At 40.6% G+C, this 22,158-nt stretch overlaps 1 protein-coding gene across 1 annotated transcript in view; it reads right to left on the bottom strand.

Annotated features, from left to right (window-relative positions):
• The window catches only part of ARHGEF26 (Rho guanine nucleotide exchange factor 26), a 103,112-nt gene that overhangs the window by 58,123 nt on the left and 22,831 nt on the right, over nucleotides 1-22,158 (bottom strand). The window contains exons 5-6 of the mRNA XM_069975468.1: nucleotides 16,134-16,190; nucleotides 15,237-15,397 (exon numbers count right to left, since the gene is read on the bottom strand). Coding sequence (XP_069831569.1) covers nucleotides 15,237-15,397; nucleotides 16,134-16,190 — 218 coding nt within the window. The remainder of the gene's footprint in view (nucleotides 1-15,236; nucleotides 15,398-16,133; nucleotides 16,191-22,158) is intronic.

Genomic DNA, 22,158 nt, shown 5'->3' with positions numbered 1-22,158 from the left:
ACTGGAGACAAGAGTGGTGCTGTCTTTGGAAGAAAGTGGCAATGTTTTTCTTATGCTAGATAACCTCTTCAATCTGAGGTCAAGTTGCTGATAAACTCACAGCGATGAATCCTCCAGGCATTACAAAGTTGCAAATAGGGAATTGTGTATATCAGCCATCTCGGAATGAAAGAGGGATGAGGGGGAGACTGACAGAAAAGCTCACACACAGATTTTTGTGTCTACAGCAGAAAGCAGCAGCTCAGAACTGGGGGAAGGAGACTGAATAGATAATAACAAGTATGAAATAAATTGTTAGTCTCACCAGGGGCAGTAACATATGAAAAGTTTAAAGTTTGAGTGGAATACCCCACTTGATTTGTAATTTTCCTTTGTGTCCATTGTACATCACACAGTCTTTAAATAAGGTCAGACTGTAGTCAATGAACAGAAGCTATAGATGTAGCCATGGACATTCCTGCTGATCAGGTTGTGTACATATGTTATGTCAGTGGTCGACCACCTGTGGGTCTCAAGCTGTTGTGAAACTTAAGGCCCTGGCATGTCATAACACTGTAAATTGTTCAGGGCATGCTGAGAATTGTAGTTTTAGGACAGCTGGAGTCTCGTATGTTGCAGATCATTGCTTTAAACAAATTATTTTCTCACAAAAGTCAGATTTTTTGCAGTAATACATGTCCTGTTCATAATATCAGGGGACCACTCTTGGAATCTCTCTGTCTGTGAGCTAATGCTTTCTGTCTATTGCTGGCATGGCTGCAGGAATCTGCTATGTAATTATTTCGTCAGCACCAGCGGTGAGATAATAAATCCTGTATCACCGCGACAGTCTGAAACCCAAGACCTATTGGATGTGAGGGGAGAACATAAGGGACCATTACTCTAAATTACATTAATAACCACCATTATGGGACCCATACACATCTTTAATGACTATTTCTTGAACAATGTTGACATATTGTAGGTGGACAAGTTTCCACCACAGTTCTCAAGGGTCTCTTTCCTGCCAGGGTTTTAGGGAAATTCTGCTCAGTACCCAATCCATTAAGCTTTGTATATTGTATCTATAACAACAAAACAGTTTTACATTTCCATTATGTAGATTCTGTTTTTCAGTTGCACAATAAAAATCATACAAAAAGAGAGGACTGTTCTCCCTAGATAAAGACAAGAAATTATGGGGTATTGTAATTATAAAAATAAAATAACATCTTCTATCCACAGAATATGCAGTGAGTGATGCGTGCATGCTGACACTCCACTCATTCTCCATAGGAGCTGCTGCATATAGCTGCAGTTATTATTTTAACTTGGAATACCCCTTTAAGCTAACTTTACTAGTGGTACATCTGATGGATACAGATAGGACAACCCAACTGTATTCGAAAGAGAACATTGCAGTTTTAACAATCAATCATTTTGCCAACACAACCATACACATTTTATTCTACATGTCCAGAATGTCCATATATGATAAATAACAAAGAATCTTTCTGGAAACATTCTGAGATCATTTCTGGATGAATGTCTTTGATCTTTGGCACTTCCTGTTTGCATGGCACAGCAACAGACACCAGGCGGCATGCAAACCAGCAGCGATGGTGGAGAGGCACTGTTGGCCCCCCCCAAATTATTTGCATGTCAGAGAGGCAAAGTTTTCATCAATCCAGATCTGAGCGTTCACTCTGGCTGATCATGAGAATGAACCAGGAGAAGCCACACTCAACGCATTACTCTCCCGCTTCTGTGTCACGTGATAAAACGCCTCATAATATACAGTCAGTCTATAGGACACATCTCACTGACACAGAGCGGGGAGCGGACTACACTGGGAGCACTTTAATAATGAGTTGTCACCAGACAACCCCTGGTGGCTGGAGTAGGCACATATTATACCCAGTAAAAGTTGCCATGGACGCCATATTTTAGACTGGCAATATAGATTCCACTGACCCAATGTGCAGCTCGAAGATAAATTCTCAAAACAAAAGGGCCCATTTGGCTTCAAAGTCACACTATAACGATTGTACGCCCTCGCAGGCCATCAATGTAATATGCTTTTATTTTGTAATGTTTGTTACCCCTATCGCTTGTATAGCGCTCTGGAATCAGATTGCCCCAAACTGAATCTTAATTATAATAACAGGTAATCAGGAATGAATATATCTGGAGCTAGATCAATGGTAGACCAGTTTGTCCTGTTTGCGATAACCACCATGCATGTGTATGCTATTCCTCCATCTACCAGTAGGCTATTACTAGCTTTCTCTAAAATCTTACAGCAAAATCTGACTTTATCCAGGATATGCAAATATTATACTGGTATAAGGAAAGAATAGTGCATGACAGCATCTAAAAGAAAAGAAAAGGAATACATACTAAGAACATACTATGGATTACCTTTAGGAGCCTCGTGAGAAACCACATTAATCTATAATCACAGGATGGTGTCAGTCTTCGCTGCATTGCAGTTTCAGCTTTTATCTCTGTTATGTTCACAAACTGTAACCTCATCCTTGCAGCAGCACGGAAGCCAAGTGTCTAACTTAACAGCAAAAGTGAACTGTGGGATAAGGTCAATGTTATATAGACAACTGGTGGGAATATGCTCCATTTACTTTCAATTTGGCATTAAAGCTCTGTCTATATAACAAGACACAATACACTTCATACGACGAGCCAGCTGAAATGGCATTCAAGGGAAAACACACGCATGTTGACACTGCAGGTCCCTTCCCCTCAAGCACTTTGCAGAATGTCCTTCAAGGAAGACATTATAGAATTTAATAGGCATCTTGTCACTCAACTCTAATGAGCACATGTCTATCCAAAGAAACAGACGTGAATGGCTGAAGAAGTCCCAATATAGCATAGCACGTACAGAAATCAGGAAGAGAATCTACTAACTATCAAAGGAATATAATCTGTCAGCAATATAAAAAACTCCTATACGGGCGCCCTCACACACCCTTTTTGCGTGACGGTTTTCAGGCCTTAGGCCAGGAAAACTGCCAATGTGTTTTTACCATGCATTTGCGTCTTTTTTCCGGCGTTTTTGACTTTATGTCAGGAAAAAAGAAAAGCCATATGCACAGCAATGGTGTTTTTGAGACAACCAGAACGATCCCACAGAAGTCTATTGAAGAAAAAAACGCCACAGTTTGCCAAAAAAAAGCCCCACCCTCAAAGCTTTAAAAAACGCCATGTGTGTAACTTTCACTGACCTCCAGTTTATTTGCAAAAAAACCCCCAAAAATGCTATAGCGTTTTTATTGGCGGTTTTCCTGGACTTTAAGGAAGTGTGAAGCTAGCCTTAGTAAGGTGGCCTCGGTCAAGGACTTGGGAATTTTTTCTAGACTTGGTGAAGAGTAAAGAGGATAGTCTGCATGCCTTTCTCATGAATTAAAGAACCTGACTGAACACATTGGGGACAATTTATCAATGTTTGCAGCTGAAAACGAATGTACAAAAGTCGCTAATTTTTGCGCAATGCTCCGAATTCTTTTCCCCAAAACACAGGAGAAGTCACCAATTTTGGAGCAGATAAGAGACTGCTCCAACATTTGTGACAATTTTACACCAAAGCCTTCACAAAATCCATTGAAAATAACCCCCTCAACTATTCTATCCAAGATAACACCCCTGATACCAGTGTGAATTGAATACCCTGAAATAGTATCTCCAACATGCTCATCAAGGTTAGTCTTAATGACCATTACCGTGCTATAGGCTGTACTTTATGGCTGTCCACAATCAGAGGACAGTCCTTCAACAAATAGTCTATTGTTTGCCAAGTACAGTAAAAGTAATGCTATCAGATACCTGGGTATTTACCTTCATTGTTTACTGCTAAGTTATGTGTTTTTCTTGCTAAGCGACCCATAATATAGCTACATAATATGCAGTTCCATAATATTTCCATAATCTGGTATTGAGTACAATACCTAAAAAAATGTATTCTAAGCGGAGTCAAATTACTTTTCAGTGCTACATCAGCATAGATCAGAAAACCTTCAATAAGGTTCTGTATTCCCACAGAAAACTCCTGTCTCATTGACCACACATAGTCCATACTGCACTACTAACTTAAAGGACTTAGGCTACATTCACACATCCGCAGTGCAGCCCGTGACCGCGGACCCGCAGCCCGCACTACGAATGTGCATCTGTAGAGCTCTGTGCTTCACGGAGCACTACAATGCAGCTTCATTAGCGTAGTGATCCGTGCCGCAAAAAAAAAAAAAAGGACATGTTATGCGGACAGCATTTTGCCGCACGGATCACTACGCTAATGAGCGTAGCGATCCGTGCCGCAAAATGCTGTCCGCATAACATGTCCTTTTATTTTGCGGCACAGATTGCGGCCCCGTACACACGTATGGACATGTGAATGGGGCCATTGAATACCATTGGTTCTATGTTCTGTCCGCAATTTTGGACAGAGCAACGGACATGTGAATGTAGCCTTAAGGGGTATTCTCATGTCAACTAATATAGTTATAGTTCTCTATAAACTTTTACTTTAGTACTTTCACTCCATGGTCACTTTAAGCACAAGTCCTTGCTCTAAATCTCTCTGTAAACATCATCCGCTGATATCACATAGATTCTGGATAAGTGTTGTTTTATGCTGTTATTTATCAAGTAAATCATTACATGGTTATATGGCAGTAGACATCTATCCCTGGCAATAAACAACAGTGCCATCCCTTTCTTTAGTCATGCTTCTGAAGTCATTTTTAACATTTTGGGGGAGATTTATCCTTTTCAATCACTAATACTCATTCTCCTCCTGACACCCCAACCTTGGTCATGTACAGAAACTTACGCGCCATCAACACCCAACAACTTACAGACTCTGTACAGTCATCACTGCCTCCTATCACTTCGCTCTCCTGTCCCAATCTGGCTGCCAAGTGCTATCACGACACCCTCAAAACAACCCTTGACAAAATGGCACCCCTCACACCTCAATCAGCAAAACGCAGACGACCACAACCTTGGCACACACCTTCAACTCGTTTTCTTAGACGGTGTTCTAGGTGTGCTGAACGTTCGTGGAGGAAGTCTAAAACTGATGCAAACCTCCTACATTACAAATTTGTGCTTAGAAGCTACTACTCCGCTCTTCATTCTGCTAAACAATCTTACTTTACCTCTCTCATTTCTTCTCTATCCCATAACCCAAAACGTCTCTTTGATACCCTCAACTCCCTCCTCAAACCCAAAGTTCAGACACCCGTAACTAACCTCTGTGCTGAAGACCTAGCATCCTACTTCAAGGAAAAGATAGATACCATCCGTCAGGAGATCACCTCCCAGGCCCAAAGAAGTGTTGATCCCATTCCCTCTTGTATTTCCTCCTCTTCCCTCTCAGTATTTGAACCTGTAACAGAGGAGGAAGTCTCCAGACTCCTCTCCTCATCTCGTCCCACCACCTGCCCTAGTGACCCTATTCCCTCACACCTTGTCCAGTCTCTCTCTCCTGTTGTCACTACTTACCTTACTAAAATCTTCAACCTCTCCCTCTCCTCTGGCATCTTCCCCTCGGCTTTCAAACACTCCATTATCACTCCCTTACTGAAAAAAACCTCCCTAGACCCCTCCTGTGCAGCCAACTATCGACCTGTCTCTAATCTTCCTTTTATCTCCAAACTGTTGGAACGTCTGGTCTATTCCCGCCTAACCTGCATCCTCTCTGACAACTCTCTCCTTGACCCCCTTCAGTCCGGTTTCCGTCCTCACCACTCTACAGAAACTGCCCTTACTAAAGTCTCTAACGATCTCCTCTCCGCCAAATCTAAAGGTGACCATTCACTTCTCATCCTCCTGGACCTATCTGCAGCTTTTGACACTGTAGACCACCAGCTCCTCCTCTCCACGCTCCGCTCTATCGGCCTCAAGGACTCTGCTCTTTCCTGGTTCTCCTCCTATCTCTCCGACCGCTCCTTTAGTGTATCACTTTCTGGCTCCACGTCATCTTCTCTCCCCCTTACAGTTGGGGTTCCTCAGGGATCAGTCCTGGGCCCTCTCCTTTTCTCACTTTACACTTTACCCATCGGACAAATCATCAGCAAGTTTGGTTTTCAGTACCATCTCTATGCTGATGATACCCAGCTATATACCTCCTCCCGTGATATCACCCCCGCACTTCTACAGAACACCAGTAACTGTCTGTCTGCTGTCTCCAACGCTATGTCCTCCCTATTCCTAAAACTAAACCTTTCTAAGACTGAACTTCTTGTCTTCCCTCCCTCTGCTAAACACCCTCCACCTGGCATCTCCATCTCTGTCTGTGGTGCGACCATAGCCCCTACACAGCAAGCCCGCTGCCTTGGGGTTATGTTTGACTCAGATCTGTCCTTCACTCCTCACATAAATCTCTTTCACGTTCCTGTAATCTGCATCTAAAAAACATCTCTAAAATCCGTCCCTTCCTTCCTGTCGAATCTGCTAAAACTCTCATTGTCGCTCTGATTCATTCCCGTCTTGACTACTGCAATTCCTTACTAATCGGCCTTCCTTCCTCTAAACTCTCCTCTCTCCAGTCCATTCTCAATACAGCGGCCAGGCTCATCCCCATGTCCAGCCGTTATACTGATGCCTCCCCCCTGTGCCAGTCACTACACTGGCTCCCTATTAAACACAGGATACAATATAAAGTCCTCCTGCTCACCCACAAGGCTCTCCACAGTGCTGCACCTCCATACATCTCCTCCCTCATCTCTGTCTACCGCCCTACCCGTGCCCTACGCTCCTCTAATGACTTACGATTAACATCCACCTTGATCCGCACCTCTCACTCCCGTCTCCAGGACTTCACCCGAGCTGCACCAGTTCTATGAAATGCATTACCCAAGACTGTCAGACTCACCACCGATACACAAAGCTTCAAACGTGCCCTCAAAACTCATCTGTTCAAACAGGCTTACCAGGTTCCCTAATTTTGACTCAACCCTCAAACCCCCCTCCACACACACACACACACACACACACACACCTCCACCACGCACACAGACACATACATACACGCACACACACACACACACACACCAAGCATTTAAGCACTTAGACCTGTGCATGCAGGCATTGGCTGGTGACAGGTTCACCCCCCCTTACCTGCACTGCCTTATTTATAAAGATGGCTGGACCATAAGAACAACGATGCACTTTGCCCCTCTGCCATTTTGTCTCGCACCCCCTGCTGATAGTCTGTAAGCTCATGCATGCGAGCAGGGACCTCACTCCTCATGTATGGATAATTATATGTATCTCTGTAATGTCGATTTTTTGTCTATGTATGTACCTCCAGAATTGTAAAGTGCTGCGGAATCTGTTGGCGCTATATAAATAAAAAATTATTATTATTATTATTATTATTATTATAAAGGGTGTAAAATTTAGACTGGTGCAAACTACCCACAGCAACCAATCACAGCTCAGCTTTCCTTTCAGCACTGCCTAAAGCCGAGCTGTGATTGGCTGCTGTGGGCAGTTTGCACCAGTCTAAATTTTACACCCTTTGATATATCTCCCCCTTTGTCTTTTATATGCATATCCCATGTGATTGCCTTTGAGGGCTAAATAAGGTGTACTGTAGGTGCAGCATTGTTGTTCATAGGTGGTCGTTTACTGTTGCTTTAAGAGTGCATTCACACACTCAGTCAATAAGTCACAATGATATCTGCAGCATCAAATCTGCTGCAGATCCTTTATGTGTGAACAGACCCTAAAAGAGTCACTGTCGTTTAAATTTTTTTTTTTTTTGCAGAAATCAATAGTCCAGGCGATTTTAAGAAACTGTAATTGGGTTTATTAGCTGAAAAATGCATTTTTATCATGAAAAAGCAGTTTGAAACTCTCCCCCCTGTCTTTATGATTGTCTATGGAGAGGGGAGGGGTTGAGGGAGATGAGGCACTAAAACAGGACAACAAAGAGTTAATTTACAGCTACATCACCAGGCTATCTCCTCTGAAATCAGCACTGACCTCTCTGACCTCTGAATACAGCTTTCATGCAGCTCCCGCTTTAGTACTTTGTTCTCTGCTCTCTGCTGCCAACTAATCTCCCTCCTCCCCCATCCCCTCTCCATAGAACAGACAGGATGCAACTGATGTAAAAGAGTAGAGATTTCCTGATAATGAGCAGTGAATGAGAGAGAGAAGGGGGGGGGGGACCTGGGGAAAGTCTTTTTGAATGCAGATAATGGCATATTTGCCTAATAAACCCAATTAAAAAGTTTCTAAAAATCGCCTGGACTATTGATTTCTGCAAAAAACAACACAAAAACACTTTAAGGGGTATCCTCATTTCAACTAATATAGTTGTACTTGTAGGACTCATCAAGTTAAATATTTTTGCAAATACATTCATTTAGCAACCTAGCCTCCTTCTCCTGATATGCTGCTCCTTCCCTCGCTGTCTAGATTACAGACCATTACTCTGCTCTAAAAGCAGTGGTGTGGCTGGTGTATATAAAGCTACAGTATACAAAGTTATATATTTTAGTATACATAATTATCTCTCTATACATGTACATTATAGCTATATACACCAGCCAGAGCAATGTTTTTAGAGAGATGGTCTGTAACCTTGACAACGACCTGTCAACAACGGGAGGAAAAGAAAAGCATATGAGGAGAAGGAGGCAAGCTATATTAGTTGAGATGAGAATACCACTCTAAAATAACAGCAAACTTTTACTTATGACCAACAATGCTGCAGCTACAGTACACCTTATTCAGCCCGTAATCACTTGGGATATATATATAAAAGACAAAATGTTAAAAAGAACTTCAAAAGCGTGACTAAAGAAAGGGATAGCACCACTGGTTATATGGCGGTAGACAACATCTATCCCTGGCAATAAACATGTAATGATTTACTTACAGAATCTATGTGATATAAGCAAATGTTGTTTACGGAGAGATTTAGAGCAAGGACTTAAAGTGACCATGGAGTGATAGGACTAAAGTAAAAGTTTAATAAACCTAGTAGTGTTTACTGACAGTGCTGGAACTTTTCGGACTGTCACAAGGTTGCCAGGTAGGGAATAATGGGGAAGGCTCTAGTTATTATGTATAAAGCTTCTGCTACCCTACTATCAGACAAAAATCGAGAAAATTATTTCTTTGCGTTTGTCGATGCCTATTTATACTGCATTATGGGCCTTATAATGTAAAAAAGTTCTTTCTTTTCCAGATTGATCTAGACCTATACTATATTTATGCATCTGGCTTATCCAAAGTAGCATAGCATTAAGTATAGCACATGTTCCTCTGCTGCACATAATAATTTGAAATGTTTAAAGTAAAAAAAAAAAAAAAGAAGAAGAAATGTTAACAGTAAACTTTTAAAGCATATTTCAAAGGGAATCTTTTATTGTCCATTTATAGAGATCAATAGCTCTCTATATCAATGATAAAACTTTTATTTTCAATGATCTTGCCATTATTATCATTGTTGATAGCACGCTTGGTAAATGTAAATGCTGGTTGTATAGACATTTACACAATGTCACACTTATCTTAGCCAGTAGCGTAGCGTACATAGAGGCAGGGTAGGCAGTTGCTATGGGGCCCATGCAGGAGGGGGGCCTGGGGGAAAAGGTAAGAGCGTGTGTCCTTCTGTGTAACCCCTTATGTACTGCAGTGTGTGAGTGACCCAATGTTTACTTACATGCTGCAACACAAAAAAAGGGTTAACAAGCAGAAGACAGAGATCTCTGCTTCACTGTACTGATAACCTTTGACCTCTGTTCTCCAGCTGCGCAATCAAGTAGGAAAGGAAAATGTGCAAAAAGGAAAGGGAAGGAAACTTTGGGTGACTTACACACTGCAGTACATAAGGGGTCAAGCAGATGGTAGTCTGCTCCTGCACCTATGTAATTATGTATTTAACCATAACGGCTCCTAATGGGCCCTTATAGGTAAAAACCATGGACTGTCATAGCAAGCAGCCATTGGTTCCCTGCTCTGCCAGTCACCCTTGTGGCTGCAGCCAATATTCTGCCTCTGGCCACAAGAGATTATTTTTTTTTTTTTGGCCACATCGCACAGTGTGTGCATATGCATATTATATATATATATATATATATATATATATATATATATATATAGAGGGGGCCCCTTAAATGTTTTTGCTATGGGGCCCTGTGAATCCTAGCTATGCCCCTACTTTTAGCAATGATGCTCTTCATGTGGCACAGAGAGTTTCTGTCATAGGTGACTCTCTGATATATAACATATGATCTAAAAATTTGAATAATTGCTTCTCTAATAACTTTTTGGTATTGAAACAATGTCTATGCTTTACTCTAGTAACCACATGTAAATCTAACATTGTAATTTTGTCTATTAGGGAGTATAATGTAATCCCAAGGTATATTACACTCCATCCACCCTGGGAACTGTACACCGCTGTCCTATTTACTAACAGTTGAAAGCTGCAATTTCTCACTGTACCAGACACTGCTATTATGAAAAGCAGCAGCCAAGGGAATTTCGTCGACATGAAAGAATGCATATCGACAGCTACACATTGTAGAAGAAGGCCACTACAAACACACATGGCTGGGAACCGCCAACTGTTTGAAACACTTTCCCTTTTTTAAGGGGGACAGATTCCAAGGAGCAGCCTGGAGGAGATGAGGCATTCTGACTGCATTCAACGCCTTACAAAGATCTCTTTGTCCCAACACATATTGATGACCGCTTCATTCAGGACCCTCTGACATATGCAAGAGGGTCTATTTATACCAGGCCATCTTTTATAGTGAAGGCCACTACAATTCCTGGCCCATATTTCCTTAGATATCTGCATTCCTCTAGTACACAGTAATGTTCTGTATTAGAGAAATGAATTTTGCTAGAACAGTGGTCGCATGTTTCCAGATCTAGTTCTGGTTAGATGTCCGTCTATACCAGAATACATTGTGAATTCATTATTTTTAAGGAGGCAAGAGCTATGTGTAAAATATTAAGGAGAAACTATATTTTGGGAAAAGTTAAAGCAAATGTGCCACTTAAATAAGTGAAATTTTTTTTTCACACTACCTAGTCAGCGCCAGCACATACATCTTGTTGGTGCGGCCCATTTTTTACACCACCTCCCTTTTTCTGCCATCTGCACCGGTTTCTTCATATGCAAATCGGGCCGCTCTATGCAGTGGAGGCGGACCCGATGCTCCCAGTGCTCCATTATCCCCTATGTGAAGCACCTCATCAGAATCAAGTCTGGCTGCGCCACAGAGGAGAGAGGCTATCGGAGCATTGGGGGTGCCGGGCTCACCTCCAGTGCATAGAACGGCCCGATTTGCATATGAAGAAACGAGTGCAGATGGAGTGAACCAGATGGTGGTCTGCAAAATGGACCTCGCCACAGGGACGTGCACTGGTGCTGAGCAGGTAGTATGATAAAAAAAAAAAATTTACTTACCAAAGTGCTACATTCACTTTAAATATTACAATGGAGGTATCCAACTGTCTGTACTTGACAATTTTCCGTTAGGGTCTGTTTTTTACCAGATAGACAATTATTTTATTTTTTTGCCCCATTAAAAAAAAAAAAAATCCTGACAGACCAAGAAGAAGCAGGTGCTGCGAAAAGGCAGTCACCCTGTCCTGTATCTCTTTACCATGGGTCATGTCTGTGCATTGCAGTGAATTATGTTATATTGCGTGGTGAGTGACATCATGATCTTTCTATTCATCTTTGTGGATGTTAATTATTTTTTTTTAAACAGGAAACAGGATGCAAAAACATGAGGTGAACCTAGCCTATGGATCCTGTTTCTTAATGATTACCGATAAACAATTGCATAACACACAGAACAATGGTCGTTAGTTATGATCATTACTACAATCGCTACTACGATCGTTTACTCCTTCTGATCCCAGAAAAAAAAATGAACGATATACAGTATACAAATCATTGTTTAAATTTGAATGATATAACTATTTATATGCACGATAATCGTCCGTCCTGTGTACTAGGCCCCTAAGGCTGGGAGGGTGAGCAAAGGTGCAGTGAAATTTCAACATGAAAAATGTTCAAAGCCACTTGCGTCACTTCATTTCACTCTACCAGAGCTAGGCCTATGGCATCCCAGATTTTATATAGGGTACATTTTCATAGATTGTATTCACTTGAAAAATATGTATGAAATTTACAAGAGCTAAAACCATGATCAGGAATGACATTGTAACTGCTCTCTAAATAGTCTATGGCAACAGCTGTCAATCTACAAAGCCAGAGACCATAAAACTGATAGGAGCTTGTGTTTATGGCCCTGAGTTTTACAGAGAGCTTCAGCAGTAATATTCTGCCTGTCATGCGTAGCTCTGCAAACACTAACGGTACTAATAATCTACATTATAGAAGATAAAACTAACATAGGGTTTTTTTAAACATTTTTTGTAAAATATATGAAAAATAATATGCCATACATTAAGCCACTGACTTCCACAAAAAAAATGCACGTTATGTATAATGCCTTTGCTATTTCCTATGGTTGCACATATTGGCATACATCGTGAGAAGAATAGTATACCGTATAAATATGTTACTTCACAAATTTCTTTGACAAATGGCGACATGGCGTGGAAGGAGCCTAGGGCTGAGTTTGCACAAACCTTTTATGACGATTGTCTGTGCTCTGGAGACTGCAATTACATAGAAGTATATTGCATGGAAACTTCTTCTGTTCATTAAAAACAGAAACCTGTTACTCCACATAATCTAGCTTTCCTTTTTCATTTCCTCCATTCCTTTCCAGCAATGTCTGTGCACTAAACTGGGCGACCACGTTATATCTGTTTTTAGACGGTTGGGTCATTTCGAGACTGGATGGATTTCATTATGATTTCATTTTTGATCATATTGTAGAAAACAATTCTACACAGAAAATCAACCGAAGCAACCAATAACATCAGACCGTGCTCTCTGCTGTCAGACAATGCCCCTTAAATAGAGTCATGACATAATCATCACTAGCCCAAGCTGTCTGTCCTGTGCTTTATTCCCATGCTCTGTGCTATGTGAGATAAGTAATTCAGATATAACTTTTTTGCTTTGTGTTACAGGGAATCTGTGATCACTTTTATAATTCCTCAACCAGACAGTACGTGGTGGCTTCTGACTGCCACCAAGGACTGCCCCTATGACTAAACGGGTGCCAAGCAGAAAGGTATGTGTCTTACCTTCCTCCTCTGTGCATCCCTGTGCCGTTAGCAATGTAATCCTCAGTCCGGAGCACCGTTAGGAGCACTGCCCCACCACCATTGCGCGAGCTGGCCTGCTCCTTTTAATGATAATTAATGGAGTCGTCGGGGCATTGCTCCTAACAGTGCTCCAGACCAGATTACAGTGCTAACAACACGGGATATAAAAAAGATTTATTCTCTCCGATGTCTCTGAAAGAAGTTCAATGTCCCTGTCCATTGTACAGTTTTGCACACATAAAAGGGGACACACAATATGATGTCTTTACATAGAGTATGTGCCACTCTCGATTTGTCAGAAAATATTACCTGTAGGATCTCATGAGCCAAGATACCCACTGAGCTCCAGAATAAGAATTCTTCATAGACTGTTGCAGCCCCTTTAAAGGGGTCTCAGCTCATCTACCAGTAATGACATATGAGAAGATGTTTAAAAGCCCACATACCATATAAAATTTACTGTACATCTAAATAAAGAACAGGAAAATAATGTGGACTCGAACCTACGGCACCACAGCTCCAGACTGGTTTATATGTTGCATGTAACAGAATTAAATTCTTGCCTAAGAAGGAAAACGTTACACTTAAAAGAAATTGCTTTGAAAGCAAATGTCCTATTTATGAGCACTGAAAAGTGCGATCTCTTTCATCTTTCAATTTATCAATCAGCAAGAACAAGTCACCTTTCATGTAAAATGTACTCTGCTGTGTGAACTGGAGCTTAGCCCTGAACTTGACAAAGAATTCTCATTTTGCAGAGGTCAGAGTTCCCTAACAATCTGTTCTGAAGATGGATATATGGCACAGGAGGGACCGCTGCAGGCACATCGCACCATTCTAGAATAGCAGACACAATGCCGATAGACTCTGTCCCTACTTGTAGAAAGATGTGTCCAAGAGGACTCACGTGAACATTGACACTTTAAGGGAATTACCACAGAACCCCCCCCCCCCCCTCCCCATTATAAATCAGCCTGCATGTGCCAATAACCAGATACTTATCTTTTTCTCAGTGTTGGTTGAATAAAGATCATTGTATTCTGCATAAAAGCCAATGTGGTCAAGCAGGGCTGCAGTCTAAAGCATGGGGAACAGCCAGGACTATAGCCATAGCCTCTGCTTATAAAGGGGACAAACCTACAAAAAAAGTCACTGAAATAGCAAAAACCTAAATAAATACTAAGTAGGAAGGTTACATACGTATTTGTCATTATGATTGTCTTAAAAACAACCATTTGTCTCTTTGTAATATATGTTGAACTATAGTGACTATGGTTGTTGTGCTGCGCCACTCCCCCGCCCTCCAACTGTTCATTGACCGTTGTCTGCCTATACACTGTGTATATATACAGTATAGATAGACAACTGCCAATCAGCTGCCATGGGGCATAGGAAACTGGTGCTCATGAATATCAAGGACTACTAAGCACATGCACATAATGGGGAGGAGTACTGTGCTTTGCTCAGAGTCCTGGATATTCAGGAGGATATCTCCGCATCAGCTCCACAAAACAATGTAAGTGATAAATCATACTGTTCACTAGGGTATGCCACCCTTACATAAAACTACTGACAGAGTCTCTTTACTATAAAACATTATTAGATTAAAAACAAATGCTGCTTTTTATACCTATTTTACAGCTGTTTATTTCTTTTTATTTTACAGTGTATGAACCCAGCCAAAAGGAGTTTACTTCACAGGAAAAGGGATAACCAGCCTGATTGGTGGTCCACTGGGACTCCCACCAACCCCAGCAGTGGAGAACAAATGTCCCCTGAATTAATGGCAATTGGCAATGTTCAGAAGCCCCATAGAGAATGAATAAAGTGCTATGCATATGTTGTCATTCCACCTTTTTAAATCTTTTTAAAGAACATTTGATCTCCGTTTTTTGGATCAGTTGAGATCCTAGCAGTGAGATCCCCACCATTATCTATCGCATGGATACTGCTTGACTTTTAATGATGAGAATACCCTTTTAAGTGACAAAGCAAATGTACAACACAAGTCTTACTTTTTGCTGGCTTCACACACATCGGTAATGTTGGAAAAGAGATGGTGGTTTTCGGTCTTGGTCATAGTTGCGCTTAGCTGTTTAGAATTCTTAAACATTCGAATTAAAATCTCCAAACTGAGTAGATAAGAATGTTCAGAAGAAATAACCTCAAACATGGCCTGTGGGGTGAGAACAAAAGAAGGTTAAACAAAATGATATAACAATCAAATATAAAGGAAAGCTGTCATCACGCTACCAGATCCCCAAGGCTTCTTTATGTTTTGTGCATACATCTAGAAGGAAGACCTACGTGTTTCCCTGGTTACAGACTACAAACAATTCTGTGTAGACTGCAATCATGTGTTATACCTATCTCTGCCATTTGCCTATTTACCTACTCTGTAGATTAATAAAATGGGTAGGTTAACGTGACTCCAGCATCAAGATGCACAAAATGTATGATTGTAGACTGAATATGGCAGCAGTAGACATAAAACAGCCAAAATGTGGACAAAGTCTTAAAGTACAGTATAAATATAGCGGAGAGGGTTACTCCCATATCATAAAGTAATATCATATCTCTAGGATATGGAAACGGTTTATGAGCAAAGGGTAGTCCAATCTGTATGACCCCCCTCCCCCCCGATCCTGAAATCAATGGGTTGTAATAAGGACAGAGGCCTGGGCACTGCAATGTGCTGGGGAAACAATGATGGGGCACCAACAGCAGACATAATGGAACCCAAGGGGCTGCCAAACACAGTTCTAATATGGCTCATCTGTCTGGGGATTGCCATTCTCCATGCCCTTACCTTACACATGGCAGAGCTAGCTGTTGCTGCATAAGCATTAAGCCATTGGCAACTTATGTGTATAATCAACTTTATCAAGGAATATTCCAGATATATACAATACCTCTTGTCTTTTTCTTTCTTCCAGGCCAACACTCTGTGACAACCCATTCTTCTTGACCTAGAAGTATAAAGTTGGCCATTAGGTTCATCTTTCGTCATATGAAACAATCTCAAATAATTCAATTAGAGGACAATCATTCACATCATGGAAGGGAATAGGATACCCAAAACGACTAGCCCCTCCCTGGTCTATGTGTCAGAACAGAGAACCACCGTGTGTAATACATAGCTGCTTACTCATTTGCATCACACTGCGTCACCAACATGAAGTGAACAATTTGCAGCACTACAGATCCATGCTTGCCTATAGCCTCCGCCGGTGAGAACAGTTACGTGATGGGGCTTTAGAAGCCTTTCCTACGGAAAATCTGAATAAGTTTTTCATAATTGACAAAGAAAACAAAATAGTAACTCTAACAAAATCAATTCCAGATAGACGAGGTACAAATACTCAGAGGGCATGCATCCTGGACTTTAGGAAAATGTAGGAAATTCCCAAATAATTTAGATGACGTTGCAGTCAGACAGTTCTGTAGAAACAGTATTTGGTTTCCAGGAGCTGAAGCAGAAATCCAGATTCCCCCTTACATGTGACGTCATATTTTTTTTTTCCTCACTGGGGTTTTAGTTGCTTGTAGTTAATTTTAACCCTGTCTATCCTGACATCAGCTCTCCATGATCTTACTTTCTGGTGAGCTCCAAAGGAGAAGGACTCTCCTATGCGACCAAGCTGCAGTCGCTAAAGACAGCTTTGCCCTAATGGAGCGGAGCTAAAACAGCCAATACAAAAAATGTTTATACAATACATCAGGTAGGCTTGACCCATTTTACCATCACGTATACCCCGTCAGCTGTACATGCCGCTTTATGCCAGTCTCTAACTGGCATGAACCAGGTAACATCTTGCATCAAACTTACAGTCACATTAATATTCTGATAAATAGGAGCTTTGTGAAGGGAACGGTTGCATAAGAGTGCCATAAAGACAGCTAGTGTTCATAAGCAATGCAGTTAAATGTCAGCAGAGGAAACAACATAAAAATACAGATCTAATGCCAATAAAAGAGTTAGGCACAATGATAGTATGTTAGCCGGATAATGAGAATCATTACCAGTATGTTTTCCATTGTCATACTACATTACTTAAGGTTTTTTGGACAGGCAGACAACTGCCCATTACAAGAGCTGATTGACTATATACAAACTGATCAGCGCTCATTGAAAGGACAATTTACATGGTGCAATTGTTTGTGTGAACAGCTACATGAATGATGGTTGGATTGTTCATGTGGCTATTCACTTCCATTGTTGGCAGCACATCCCCACAATACACAGGAAGACTCCTGCATAGGAGGACTTTACTGTACTTCTGTATGCTTTGGATTTTATACAGAAGAATACATAGGTTTTTGTCTTGTGTAAGTCTCATAGAATACAACAGAAACATTGTGGCATGCTCCATCAGATGGTGGCTTGCTGAGATAGTCTTCCCTAGAAGCATTGCTTTTGGGAGTGGTATATGGTAGTATGCAGCGTGCAGAGCCCTAAGGACTTGTGTGACACTATACAAGCTTCACGCACTTGCTTTTAAGTGTATAAGTCTAACCTGCAGTAAAATGTAGAGATCTTTGTGTTTTCAGGCAACAGATTTTCCACAATGGTAGATAGAATCTTAATTCAGCTCACAAATACATCTTTACTGCCCCAGAGCCAAATGTACAGACATCCATTAATAACCTTACGTAATGTGACCAGCAGAAATGAAAGGTGAACAGCCGCCTGCATGCTCCAACAGATCACTCTAAAATTCCTTGTAAGTCACAGAAGTAATAGCACAAACCGGATAGTATCAGTTTTCAGCCCCTAAGAACTTATGATCGTCTCCAGCTGAAATGTATTATCAGTTTACACTTCTTCAATTTTTCTTTCTTTCACTACAAAGTCACAGAATGGTGCTGCATATATGCAGGAACATATCTGCCTTCCTTATCTTCCCAAAGGGGAAAGACGTTCAGAAAACGAAACTTATGCAGAAAACACAATGAGGATACGATAGAAGATGGACAGTGCTTGCACTGCATCAGATTGTGCAAGGTCTCAGCATAGTCTGCACCTGCCTGCCTTGGGAAAAAGAATGAGACGCTATTATGATATTAGTGAAAAAAATATTTTAAGATATTTTTCAATGCACAAAACTAGCATTTAAAAGGGATTATTAAGGCTATCCTCTGCATAAGTAATCAATTTTAGATGGGAGGGGATCCCTGAAGAGGTTGTGGAACTTGTGTTAGTGCAGCAGCCTCTTCAGTGTTTCACAAAAAAAAAAAAAGCTTCTGACACGTCACAGAGACACATCAAAAGTGTTTATCAGTCGAACATGCTTCTTTCTCTACTCTGTGTCTATGAGTTCTACTGTACTGTACATGGCCCGAAGACTTGCATCATGAGTCCATCCAGGTCAAGTAACAAAGAGCTGTGAGAGAACATGCAAATACCCTGACAAAAATGGTATGCCAAAATATATTTTTGTGACAGTGCCCATTTAGGTAGCAGAAAGGAACTACAGCGTTGTCCTGCTGACTCAGCACTGTAGTTCCTTGCATTGCCCCTGCTAATAATATAAAAATGACAAAGACAAGCAACAGTAAACACTGAAGAGGCTGTGGCACCCACACAAGCTCTGCTGTTTCTTCTCTGCTGATCTACAGGGGTGCAAAAAGTCAGACCCTGCCAATCTAGTATTGATGGCACATCCGGAAAATTGCCAATTTTCAAGCACTTTGGATAAATGTTTTAGGCAGTTTTATATAATTGATCATTTCACACTATATACAGTCACAAGTAATTGATAATAAATGAAAATAGAATAATATTTACTTTAATCAGTAAGCAATCATGTTGGAGCACCTAAAGAAATGGTTCGGGACTCACTAAGGTACGAGTGACTGTAAGGGTACCCATACACATTGGATTAGAGCACTGAAAAAGGATTATGTCAACCGAAACAATTGTTCATTGGGTCAATTTACAAGGAGTGATCATTTTTCTCCATGAATGTTCAGTAAAGAATATTCTAAGAAAGATCATCCCTCATCCAGTGTCTTGATCATGTACGGCCGGTCTGATGTATGGTCAATATGGTTAAAAATGTGTAAGGCTGCAACTGCTCCACATTTGTTCATTCAGTGATCGTTCATACTCCTAAGGGTGCGTTCACACAGAGAGATTAACTTGACAGATTATTGAAACCAAAGCCAGGAATGGACTTGAAAAGAGAAGAAATCTCAGTCTTTCCTTTACTATCTGTTCTCTGTTTATAGTCTGTTCCTGGCTTTGGTTTCAAAGATCTGTCAGATTAATCTCTCTGTGTAAACGCACCATAACATGTGGGGTTAGCACACACATACATGGACAATCAGGGCTGGGAAATCAGCAGATTATTAAAGTTACAGCAATTTGTGTGCAGTATTGCAGCTTAGTCCCATTAAAGTGAATGAAGCCGGGTTTTGATGGGTGTGGTGCTGTTTTTGTAGGAAAGCAACTATGTTTTTGTAATTCTGGATAATCCCTTTAACAAATCTCTTCCACATGTGCGAAAAATTTGATGCAAAGAAATTGATCTGCAGTTTGAATATTATTTTTTGTTCGCTTTTCACCATGAACTGCAATAAACTGACAACAAACAGAGGCCTTAAAAACTGTAGGGACAACAAAATTGTGTATTTTTTTGTTATATTAATAGCATTTATTTACTAAGGCTAGAATACTACTTAAAGGGCTTATCGAGTGAAAATCTTTTTCTTTCAAATCGACTGGTTTCAGAAAGTTATATAGATTTGTAATTTACTTCTATTTAAAAAATCTCAAATCTCCCCATACATAGCAGCTGCTTTATGTCCTGCAGGAAGTGGTGTATTCTTTTCAGTCTGACACAGTGCTCTCTGCCGACATCTCTGTCCAAGAGCAGAAGAGGATTTCTATGGGAATTTGCTGCTGTTCTGGACAGTTCCTGTCTCTGCCAGAGTTGTCAGCAAAGACCACTGTGTCAGACTTAAAAGAATACACCACTTCCTGCAGGACATACAGCAGTTGCTATGTATGGGAAGATTTGAGATTTTTAAATAGATGGAAATTACAATTCTATATAACTTTCTGATACCAGTTGATTTTAAAGAAAAAGATTTTCGCTGGATAATCCCTTTAACTACCAATAACTAGCCACAAGGCTTCTGTTAGACTGACAGCCATAAACATCTCCACGAATTCCAATAAATCTTCACTCTTCCAGACAAATCCAAACTTACTGCTTAATGCTGAACTGTGAAGCCTTTTGGCTTAGCTAGGGTATAAACTCGGGACATACAAGACAAACAAACATGAGCTGTTTATAGATACAAGCACGGAACTAAAATCAATGAAAGTTTCAATTTATTTCAGCAACCTTTTACTGGACACGGCAAACTTTCTACACTCTGTAACTACTAACTTCAAAGAAAAACACGCCACACCATGATTTCACGCATCCAGTGTTTTCTTCTATGGAAATCTAACAAAACATCCAAGTATAAGTGTGAAACCACAACCAAGTTTACAGCCTATTTTGCAGAAAATGCTTGTTATAGTATAGCCCAAAACCTTCCAAATCCCCATAAATCATTCCATTTACATATACATTACACACACATTTGCATAGGCAACTATGAAACAATGGCATATTAATCATATATCCCTACAAGTGATTCCATTTGGTTTATGGCTCAGTGATGGGGAACCTTCAGCCCACCAACTGTTGCACAACTACAATTCCCATCATGCTTTAGCTTTGGATGTCCAGGCATGATGGGAATTGTAGTTTTGCAACAGCTGGAGTGCTGAAATTTCCCCATTGCAGACTATGTGGCCACCATATAAATGATGTGCCATATTGGAGGAGACAGATAAACCCAACACATCAGCTACAAACATGTTGATAGTGTAAGATCAGAAGGCAATGTAAACTCTCATTACCACAAGTGGCTTTCATTAGGATATGTTTGGACTACGCTTATAGCCCTCATTTTGTTAGAGGCAGCAACTTGTCACGAATGTCACACCGTAATGAAGAACATTCCATATTGGATATCTGTGATATTTAACCCCTAAGTAAGGCAATCAGCATGTCTATAGGTTAATAACTACCACCCTTCTTTTAGGCTTTCTATAACCAGATGTTCAATCTGTTCTGTATGATCTGTAATCCACGTATATGTGAACCTGCAGGTATAGGACTGGCATTGCCAGCTCAGTTTGTAGATATGTTTTGTTTGTATACGAAATGACGGAAAGAAAACCTTGTTTATTTCATCTCCCTGGACCAGTGCAAAGATTTCTCACAGACGCATAGACTGGAGGCAACACAAGTTCTTTGGCTTCCCAAGATCCCATGTATCAGAGATTTCTGCTTCCAGCACCTCCAAGTATGATTTAATTCCCAAAATATAAATCAAAAGCATATTTCACCAGTAACATCAGAATAAGAGGCTACAATCTGCTCTTTGTTTAAAAGACACACAGCGTTACAGTCGGCATCCAGCGCCATGACGTTTGGACAATTTAAAAGAAATTCTATACCTTATTTAGGCTTGAGACTGTCTGCCTCCAAGAACATCTAGCTGGGAGCCAAAATAATAATAATTTACAATCTCCATAAGTTTCTATAATTCAAGTGGCCGTCATCATGTGTTTACGAGCGCTGTCTGGCCGTACATTTTTCATCATTGTGGAATGGACAAGCTAAACTAAGTACTATTTGATTATACAGGTAACTCAGATTTGTGCTTTGTCCACATGTATTTTTTGGATCTCGTAAAACACAAAAATCTAAAAAAAAAATGGCAATTCAATTAAAAATCTTCTTCAGTTTTCATGTAGTCTCAATTATAAAATTAAGAAAAAATTTTTAGTTTTGCACATTTCAACCGTTAAAATACAATGGGGGAGATTTAAAACATGGTGTAAAGTAGAATTGGCTCAGTTGCCCCTAGCAA

The sequence above is a fragment of the Dendropsophus ebraccatus genome, chromosome 6 (assembly GCF_027789765.1).
Source record: "Dendropsophus ebraccatus isolate aDenEbr1 chromosome 6, aDenEbr1.pat, whole genome shotgun sequence".
Classification (NCBI taxonomy): domain Eukaryota; kingdom Metazoa; phylum Chordata; class Amphibia; order Anura; family Hylidae; genus Dendropsophus; species Dendropsophus ebraccatus.
The sequence above is the reverse complement of the archived record's forward strand: the minus strand, read 5'-3'. Positions and strand labels throughout refer to the sequence as shown.